Source organism: Otolemur garnettii, unplaced genomic scaffold (genome assembly GCF_000181295.1).
Source record: "Otolemur garnettii isolate 467f Iridium unplaced genomic scaffold, OtoGar3 scaffold00252, whole genome shotgun sequence".
Taxonomy (NCBI): domain Eukaryota; kingdom Metazoa; phylum Chordata; class Mammalia; order Primates; family Galagidae; genus Otolemur; species Otolemur garnettii.
In genome coordinates, this window is record NW_003852647.1 from 1,271,669 (window position 1) to 1,282,450 (window position 10,782).

General features: G+C 39.2%; 1 protein-coding gene across 4 annotated transcripts in view; it reads right to left on the reverse strand.

The window, feature by feature from the left end:
- Window positions 1-10,782, reverse strand: part of ARHGEF6 (Rac/Cdc42 guanine nucleotide exchange factor 6) — a 117,390-nt gene that overhangs the window by 35,423 nt on the left and 71,185 nt on the right. For all 4 annotated transcript variants that reach the window (XM_023508515.1, XM_003802657.3, XM_012813258.2 and 1 more), the window contains 3 exons: window positions 7,444-7,538; window positions 4,011-4,106; window positions 3,266-3,388 (listed from right to left, as the gene is read on the reverse strand). In XM_023508515.1, the coding sequence (XP_023364283.1) occupies window positions 3,266-3,388; window positions 4,011-4,106; window positions 7,444-7,538 (314 nt within the window). The remainder of the gene's footprint in view (window positions 1-3,265; window positions 3,389-4,010; window positions 4,107-7,443; window positions 7,539-10,782) is intronic.

A 10,782-nucleotide genomic window follows, 5' to 3' on the forward strand; every position in this document is an offset into this window, starting at 1 on the left:
TTTGAGGTTCCAGTGAGTTATGATTGTACCACTGTACACAAACAAGCCTGAGTGACAGAGATCCTGTATCTTAAATAAATAAGTAAAGTTTACAAAAAGACATAAAGACCTAATGTTGCTTAGCAATTTAATTTTTATTCTCAACCATTAAAAATATTTGTGGACATAGGAGATGCAAATCAGATATGTCTGTTTATCATCATTATGTCGGAACATATTTGCAAAGATTTTTTTTTTTTTTTTTTTTTTGAGACGGAGCCTCAAGCTATACCCCTGGGTAGAGTGCCATGGCATCATGCTCTCCCCCCGGGGGCACAGCTTGAGGCTCTGTCTCAAAAAAAAAAAAAAAAAAAAAAAAAAAAAAAAAGAATATTTGTGGTAAGATGTCAAGATTTCAACATTAACGGGAGTTTGGAAGGAGTTGATTTCCAGCCCTCCTGGATAACCTTGAGGGGTTCGAGACTTCAGGGGAGAAAGTAACTGCAGATGTGGTAGCAACAGTAAGGGAACGAGAGTTAACAAGTGAAGATGGGACGGAACTGCTGCAGTCTCACTGATAAAACGTGAATGGTGAAGAGTTGCTCCTTATGGATGAGAAGGGAAAGTGGTTTCTTGAGATAGAATCTGCGCTTGGTAGAGATGTTCGTGGACACTATTGAAATGACAATGAAGGATTGAGATAGAATATTACATAAATTGAGTTGAAAGAATTGAGTCCAATTTCGAAAGAAGTTCTACCTACCAAATAGCATCGCAAGCTACAGAGAAATCTGTCATGAAAGAAAGAATCCATCAATGTGGCAAACTTCATTGCTGTTTTAAGAAATTATCTCCTCACCATCCCCTCTCCCATATATTACTATTTTTCCACTTTTTTCACCTTTTATCCCTATAGAAACATTGATCTGTTCTTGAACTTCACATAAATAGAAACCTTTTTTAATTCTCACAATTTTTAGAGGAAACTTTCATTCATGTGTCAGTTTTAAATTACAATTATGTGACATCAAATACTCCAAATTTATGTATGGTCACATATATTGTGTATCTATATTATCAAACCAGTATTGTTCACCTTATTATGTAAAAGTTTCAGGATTTCGTGTTATGCTTGGTTATATGCCCTTAAAATAAGCTCAGAAAACACTGAAATTCAGAAATTTTTATAAACTTCTTCCCAATAAATGTCAAAGAGCTGTTATAATAAAAAAAGAAATTATCACAGACACCCCCAACCTTCAGAGACCATCACACTGATAAGTCAAGAGGCATCAACATGAAGTCAAGACCCTTTACTGGTAAAAAGATCACGATTCAACAAAGGCTCAGATGATCATCAGCAATTTTTAGCCATCAGGTTTTTTAAATTGAGGTACCCACATTGCTATTTTAGACATAATGCTATTCCATACTAATTGACTACAATACAGTGTAAACATAACTTTTTCCTTTCTCGCTCTGTTTTATTTTTATAGATGTAGGGAGTATAAGTCTGGTTTTCGTTACATGGATATATTGTATCGTGGTAAAGTCTTAAGCTTTTAGTGTGTCCAGCACTATAATAGTACAACTTGTACACAATAGGTAATTTTTCATCTCTCAACCCCTGTCCCACCTTCTTACCTTTTGGAGTCTCCAATGTCTATTATTCTACTGGGTATGTCTATAAAACATAACTTTTCTATGCACAGGGGAACAAAAAAGTTCATGTGACTCAATTTATTGCAATATTCACTTTATCATGGTGGTCTGGAACTGTGCCCACAATATCTCCAAGGTATGCTTATACCTGATAAGAATCTAATGTCCAGAATATATAAAGAACTGTTGCAACTTGACAATGAGAAAGACAACCTGATTTTTTAAATGGGCAAAGGATTTGATAGACATATTTCCAAAGAAGATATTAAAACAGCTCATAAACAAGATGAAAAGATGCTCAGCACGATTAGCCATCAGAGAAATGGGGAGTGACTGCTCTGGGTATAAGTTTGGGTGGGGGGGGCAGGTAATGGAAACATTGTGGGGCTATACAGTGGTGATGGCTGCACTATCTTGTGAATATATTGAAAAACACTAAATTATACACTTTAAAGTGGTGAATTTTATGGTATGTAAATTATATCTCAATAAAATACAAATAACCCAATTTAAAAACAGGTGAAGGATCTGAATAGCTATTTCTCCTGATGAAGATATACAAATCGCCAGTAGGTATGTAAAAAGATGACCAACATCATTATTTCTGAAGAAAGTGCTTATCAATTTCACAATGAGAAACCACTTAACACCCACTGATATGGCTCTAATCAAAAAGTCTGACAAAAACAAATGTTGGTGAGGATGTGGGAAAAATGGAACCCTCATAGACTGCTAGTGGGAAAATAAAGTGGAAAACAGCCTGACAGTTCCTCTAATGATAAAACATAGAGTCACCATATAATTCAGCAATTCTACTCGTAGGTGAAATGAAAACATATGTCCATGCAAAGATCTGTACTAGTCCCAATCTGTCAGCTGGTCACTGGAAGAACAATCCGAGGTATCTAGCAATGGAATATTACTTGAGAGTTTAGAAAATGATGTACTGGTACCTGCTACAACGTGACTGAACCTTGAAAAATTATGCTAAGTGAAAGAGGCCAGACCCAAAAGGACGTATGTTGTGTGATTCCACTTAAATGCAATGTCCAGAATAAGCAAACCCATAGTGCCATAAGGTATTGTAGTGGGGTTGAAGGGAAAGGGGAGTTATTGCTAATGGGCATGAGTTTGCAGAGTGATGAAAATGTTTTAAAATTGATTGTGGTGTTAGTTAGGTCAGGGGAAGCCTAAACTATCAGATCTAAACAGAATTTTGCTTCCAGAAAGCCTTCCCTGATCCTTTCCTCCCATCCCACTTAGTTGATACCACATCGCAAATTCTCACAGCATCCTTTTAATTACCCTTTTGTAATACATGTTTAGAATGTTTGATCGAATATCTGCATTTCCCCCAAGATTCTAAGCTCCACGGAGTGGGGACCTTTTCCTCCTTATTCACTACTGTATCCCCATCAGCCAGTATGGGACCTTGTACATAGTAGGTGCTCAATAATTTGTTGGATTGATGTATGATCAATCCATGTAACGATGAATCAATGTCTGGAATCATAAACAGTGATAATCAAAAGTTCAACTGGAGACTTTGGATTTCCAAATGAGGTGGTCCTAAGAAAGAGTCTCCTTGCAAAACAGCCTAGTTGGAGAAATGTTAATGATTTACCTGTGTTGAGTGAGCACATTTACAGCTGAAGGGTGGTTCGCACAGTAAGCCAGATACATAGATTTAAAATGAGGCATGAGACTCAGTAGACAACCTCCTACTTTGTGTTGGTTTTCTGGAAACCTGGAAACAAAACAGATGAAACCCAGAATGTAAAATAGGAAACATGAGGTAAAGGAAGATGATTCAATCAGACCTGGCAGCATGAAAATCTTCTGAAAGTTTTCCCAAAGTTAAAAGAGAAACTATTATGACCATTTTATCCCTGAAATGTAGGTTCTTGACCACTGCTTTAAACTCTAGCCACCAAACATAGCTCTAGTCCAGGGGTCCTCAAACTTTTTAAACAGGGGGCCAGTTCACTGTCCCTCAGACCGTTGGAGGGCCGGATTGAGGGCCCCGGGATGAGTCAGCTGCTAAGCAGGACAGGCAGTGGCAACAAAAACACCCAGCAGGCCGGATAAATGTCCTCGGCAGGCTGCATGTGGCCCGCGAGCCGTAGTTTGAGGACACCTGCCCCTCTGCCTACTTAGGTAGAGCGTTTGTTAGAACACTAAGAGTGGTTTGACACCGTGAACATCAGCACCCTAATGCATTGATTCTGCATCACTATTTTGTTCCAGGACAAGGTATCAAAGCCATAACAGATGTACAAATACTCTAAATGTTCTAAAGTACCAAATAAAAGAAAAAGAAAACACGAACAGCCAAGCTGAGTATTCTAACAGAAATATGCCACACTTACTTTGAACATTCTTCCAGTGCTTGGCAAAGTGTCTGTTGAAATGTGCATATTTCCTCAAAGTTTCCCAGTAAAGATGTAAATTCCACAGTACTCAGGCTGAAATAAAAATACAGTGTGTTGCAGTTCAGTTGATAGCTATCTGTCTCTGGTCTAGAGAGAGAGAGATTAGCTGGTAGTTGCTAATACATGGCAAACATAATGGAAGAAATTCCTATATTTTAATTTTGGCTTTTTAATTTACACCAACTCTCTGGTCTTAGGCAAACCTCTTTTCTTAAGCTTCCTTGCTTGATTTCCCTTTTATGTAATAAGAATACTGAGCCTAAAGAAAATGAGTGCCATAAAGGACATTTAGGTATTTTATAAAGGAATGAGCAAATGAATGACAAGTGATTAATATCTAAGCATCTAAAAAGATAAAATACGTCATAACTGTGAATAAGTGTAAACACTTCAGAGCATCTTCCTCTATCCTAGAGGCACTGGAAAAGGAATTGAAAGATATTATACACGCTCACAAAATGCATAGAAAAAACAGCAAAGTCAACTTTCTCCTAAACTAAATGCTCATTCATCAACTAAGGGAATATTTATGCGAGCAGGAGGGAAGACAATAGTACTGATTTTGTTTATTTGTTTGTTTTCAGAGCAGAGTGGTGTCAAATAAAGACACACTCAGTAACTTTATACAGGCCCTTGTGTGAAGAAAGTTTTCATCTATTTTCCTCCTACCAGACTGCAAGTTAGAACGAGAGCCGGCACTCATGCAGCACTGAACACGTATGCAAGCATTTCCACCATATAGTAAGTCTAGGAGACGAGGAGTATCGCTGGCTCCATTTCACAACGGAGGAAGCCCAGGCTCAGAGAGGTTAAACAATCACCCTAAGCCACAAAGCCTGGAAATGGCAAAGACAAAAATTGAACCAAAACAGTCTAGCTCCAGAGTCCATGTTCTTAATCAGTCTGGGGAAGTAAAGTTTTCTTTTTTTTTTTTCTTGAGACAGAGTCTCAGTCTGTCACCCTGAGTAGAATGCCGTGGCATTATGGCTCACAGCAAACTCACACTCCTGGGTTCAAGTGATCCTCTTGCCTCAGCCTCCTGAGTAGCTGGGACTACAGGCACCCTCCACAATGCCCGGCTAGTTTTTTTTTTTTTTTTTTTTTTTTTATGTTTAGTGAAGACAGGGTCTTGCTCTTGCTCAGGTTGGTCTCAAACTCTTGAGCTCAAGCAATCCTGCTTCAGCCTCCCAAAGTGCTGGGATTACAGGTGTGAGCCACCGGGCAGGCCTGGGAAAAAAGTTTTCTGAAGATTTGCTTAAAAGGCCAGTGTTTGCCATGTGTCCTTTCTCCTTAAGAATATAATAGTACCAGCAGAGTATTCCCAACGGAATGATTTTTGCTGACTAATAAAGGGAAGACCTAAACAAACATTACCAGTAACCCATAGAGAATAAAAAGCTCCCAGTTCCTCTGCTGTAATGCCCTCCCAAACCACAAGCTGGAAAACCCCTGTTCTGGATGTCAAAAATGAAACCTTTAGCCAGCCAGCTTCCCTGCCTGCTGCTCTCAGAGCAGCAAGAACCCAAGTTGGGGTTTACTTGGCCCCTTCAGGATCAAAAAATAATCAGTCTGGTTTGTGCAAATCACTTTGAGGCCAAAAAGACACAACTAATGGAAACTTACTATAATAGCGTTCTCAACTTATTTAGGAACAGTGCAGGTCTGACTCAGGTCTCTCACCTCCTCCACCCTGGCTCTTTTCCTTTCCTTTTACTATTTCTTCTCTTTTCTTTCCTTTCTTTCTTTTTTTTTTTTGGACACAGAGTCTCACTCTGCCCCCAGGCTGGAGTGCAATGGCATGATCATAGCTAAGTGCAGCCCCCAACTCCTAGACTTGAATGATCCTCCTGCCTCAATCTTCTGAATGGTTAGGACTACAGGCGCCTGCCACCACACCCAGCTAATTTACCTACTTTTTTTGGTCAATGTGAAGGCTTGCGATGTTGCCCAGGCTAGTCTTAAACTCCTGGCCTGAAGCAATCCTCCTGCCTCAGCCTCCCAAAATTTGCTGGCATTACAAGAATGATCCACAGCACCCAGCCCCATTTACTATTTCTTGATTGGTGATCTGTTCCACTGTCATTTGAAATTTTACCATCTCCCTTCCCTGGATTACCACTTTAGTTTCCCTTTCCTCCCCTGTCTGTCACCACAAGAAAACAGAAGGTACATTTCACTTGGTGGCAAGAGATACAGTGGATCCAGTCTGGCCACTTCCTGGCCGTGTAATGGGCAAGACAGTGAACCTCTCGGGATTTCAGTTTCTTCTCTATTCATTCAAGATGGTCATTTTTCCCAGGGCACTAGACTTACTGCTTCACTGAGGTTCCATTCAGCTCTAAGAACTATGATTCATAGAACACTTCATATTTCACATAAGAATGACAAAAAACACTTTGTTGGTGATCATGTTTAAATTCCTACAACACAGGAATACAAAATCCTTTCATACTGAAGTAAGATTCGCACAGTGCCAGGAGAATAACCAAGTGGGAAATTTAGGACGACATTATGTCTAAATAAGCATAATTTGGAAAAAGAGAAAAAATAGTGAAATACATTAAACTTATTTAAGCCTGAAGTTCATGGTTTAGGCAACTGTCCAGCAAAAGTAACCCTTACAGCACTAAACAAATATGGGCTGACTGCTAAGTTTTCCCTAGGACTTAGAGACCATGATCTCTAAAATTTAATCACTTAAAAACGATGAGTGCAGTTAGCCACTATTTGTTAAATATGCTATGCCTATAAGCATTAAAAAAATGAATGGTCAATATTTTTCTTTCATGAAAACGAATGTTTCCAATTCAGGCCTTAGATAATCTTTTCAGATTTCCAAGACCAGAATAGGGTTTGAACATTTTGTTTTAAAAAACGTTTGAACATCTCTTTATCATTCATATTTGCCTGGGAGAAATACTGGCTTGAATTGCTCTTATGAACACTCACAAAATGCCAGGCTTTTTGCACTCTCAGAACATGGGAAAGAGGCTCTGCCCTGGTAAGCAAAGGTTAGGATGAGCAGGAGAATTTCTAATCTATGTGCTTTCAAAACAAAAGCACCATGAGCCCTTTTCTGGTAAGGCAAAACTGGATACGTCACTTTTAAAAAGTACAAAATAAAAATTATAATAGGAATGAGGTCTGCTCATTCCTTTTACAGCCAGAAAGAGGAAAAAAAAAAAGCCAAACTCTCCAAAAGCAACATGTTTCATAATTTCTGTTGTCCTGACCATGTTCTTGGCAACCTGTGATCTGTGGAAATTCTTCTAAAGGGCAAAATCAATTATTCAGTGACATAAGAGAAATAACTGCATATGCTGACATTATCTGGCTTTATTTAGCAAGGGATTTAAAGTAAAAATCTTACTTGTTATTGGATTGCAAGGGTCTCAAGTAGGTAACAAGAAGAGAGTGAAGTTCTTTAGCGTATTCTTTTTCGGTATCCAAGATGTTCTGTAAGACCTATGAAGAAACAAAGGTCAACATACTGTAAATGCCTAGACAGTCCAACGTAATACGCAGCTTTAGATCTTTTACCAAATTACCGAGGCGGGGGGCATCCTATTTACTCAGACTAGCACTGTAAGGAAAGAACACAAAATCTGAATGAACTGTGTTTCAATTTAGCAAACTACTATAATAATTGCATGACAACTAGTTCTACTGTTTAACTCCTACCATCACAATTTTTCAGAGTTACCCAGAACTGGAGGGGTCTTGATATTGCATACTACTGTTTAAAATGCTCCCATGTGTTTTTAATCATTTTATCCTCAGAAAAGGCCTCAGTGAGTTAACAAAGGATCATTATTTCCATTTTATGTGTGAGAAAATTGTTGTCTTAAGACAGAGATTCCACGTCAGGCTGATTTAAGGATAACTGTAATATCAAATATCATAAAAGTTTCTTATGTTTCTGATAAGACCTTTAGGGAACACAATCTGAGGACACAGTGAATTTTTAAGCAGAGATAAAACCGGTCTTTTAAAAAAGGCAAAAGGTGCTACTGTGAACAATTCAAAGAGAAAAGGAGGCCAAAATGTGAGGAATTTAGCAAGAGAAATAACACTGATGATTATTATAAATAACCAAATCTTATAGGCAAAACAACCACTTTACAGGTCCATAATTTCTCTCCCCATGCCAGTCCCAGGGTCATACCCCATTTCCCAGCCTCTTCTGGGGGCAGGTATAACCTTCATTTCAAGCTCTTTGTTTCATATCTTCTATTTCATTCTACAAAATTTCCTGAGTGCCTACTCTGTGCCCCAATTGCCCACAGGGAATTTCCACTCTAGACACAGAGGACAGCATTAAACAGAGGATTAAAAGGCAGAGTAAAATATCCTTAGCTAAAAGAAGTGTGTTAACCTACCAATATACCAGACATACTCACAAGGCAATGCATCGTGATCTGCTTTTGAAAGGTTGAATATTCAAAGCAGTGGAGACCCAGGTGTCTGTGGCTTTTCTGGGAAACAACTGGGCTGGAGAGAGATGGTCCTGACTCTGCCACTGAATGGCAGGTCGCTTCACTTTAAAGGCTTCACTGACCTCATCTCATATTGTGACATCTCACCTACCTCACGGACCATTGTGAGGACGTGGTGAGACAGGATACAGACAAGTGCTAGGCAAGGGGGAAACAGTCCCACTATTTCAACAGGTTTAAAAAGGATTCTCAATGGCAGCAATATAGACATTTCAAACCAATTACTCATTGTAATGGGATACCCTGAGCATTGTAGTATATTTACCAGCATTTCTGACCTCTACCCACTAGGTGCCAGTTACATCTCACTTCCACCCCAGTTATAACCACCAAATACATGTCCAAATGTTGCCAAATGTGACCTGAAGGGCAATGTTATCCCCAGTTGAGAATCATGAGCATAGAAGGCCACAGGCCACAAGGTGGCTTCAAAAGCTTAGGGTTGAGTTGTAGCACCCTGAAAGCATGTCTACTTTCAGTTCCTCCAGTCCTCAGAAACTACCCTGTAAAAGTGTAAATGCAGGGCTCTGGAGGTACTTACGTTCTCTGAAATTAATCTAGTGATGGAATCAAAATGTTACCCCCCCATAGAAAGTCCAAAGCACAACAAAGGAAATTAGACACTACTTTGAGATGAATGAAAATGAAGACACATTATCAAAACTCACGGGGTGCAGTTAAACAGAACTTAGAGAAAAATATATAATTACGATGCCTATATTAAAAAAGAAGAAAGAGGACTCCCAGTTTCCAGTGTCACATGTAAAGATTGTAAAAGTTTCTACTCAATCCTAACAAGAAGTAAGCAGTTAAGCAAAATGGAATAAACAGATACTTTTTCTTAGATCCACCAGAGAACTGAGGTCAATGGGAAAAACTGCTACTCCAAAAACTGGCAAGACAGACACGCAGGTACAGAGAATCACAACTTAACTAGAACAGAGACCCGCAAGCAAAAGCCTCCAGAGCAGTGGTTCTCAACCTTCCTAATGCCGCGACCCTTTAATACCGTTCCTCATGTTATGGTGACCCCCAACCATAAAATTAGTTTCGTACATGAGGAACGGTATTAAAGGGTGAGAGCATTAGGAAGATTGAGAACCACTGCTCGAGAGGAACTAGTAGCAGGGTAAAAAAAACTTACACTGCAACTGAAAAACTGTTGAGATCTCAGTGTGAACAAGTCTGAGAGTTGGGAGCTCCAGGGTGTCCAATATTAGGAAAGCACACCCACACTGTTTTGAGTTCTACCTCCAGGAGTTCTACCAGGTTCAAGCAGTGAAGGTTAGAGGAAAATATCCTCTCATGCTCCAGGCATGGAGAGGGGGAAGTAACTATTCTGAAATACTCCAGAGCATTCTGTTCTTAATAAAGTCTGCCTTCAGGAGAAACTATTTTACCAGAGCATGCCCTATTGGAGTTTTATCAGAGCCTAACTAACATGGGGTAAGGGAAATGCCTGCCTCCAGCCAGCTCTAGCCTTAGTGTGTGGGGAGGAAGATATCCAACTCCAGCCTTCTCTAGCCATCCTGTCCCACCTAAGAAGGACTGAAAAGCACTAGTGAAGTTCACAGTCCAAGGGCCCACAATCATTAAAAAACTGAGACCTATTCAAGGAAATATAGACTGCTTCCTCTTCCTCCTCACCTTACCACCACATTACTAAAGGCCTGTTTAACACAGTTCCTTTTATCCAGTTCATCTATCATGTCAGACTTCCAAAAAAAAAATTACATGGCATATTAAAAGGCAAAAAACACAGTTTGAAGAGACAGGATAAGCATCAGAACTAAAGTCAGACATCACAGAAATGTTGAAATTATAAGACCAAGATTTTAAAATAACTGTGATTAATATGCCACTCTAACAGAAAAAGTAGGCTATATACACAAACAGATCAATTGTAAGCAGAGAGACAGAAATTCTAAGGAAGAGCCAAAAAGAAATGCTAGAGATCAAAAACCCAGTGACAGAAATGAAGAATGCCTAGGATGGGCTCAATAGGAGACTGAATATGGCTGAGGAAAGAATCTCTGAACTTAAGGACATGTCAACAGAAACTGTTAAGGACAAAAAGCAAACAGAAAAATAAAGACTCAACAGCAGCCAAGCTGAAAAAGCAGTCAAGGACTCTATCCCATTCACAGTAGTGCCAAAGAAGATGAAATATTTAGGAGTCTACCTAACAAAGGATGTGAAAGATCTCTATAAAG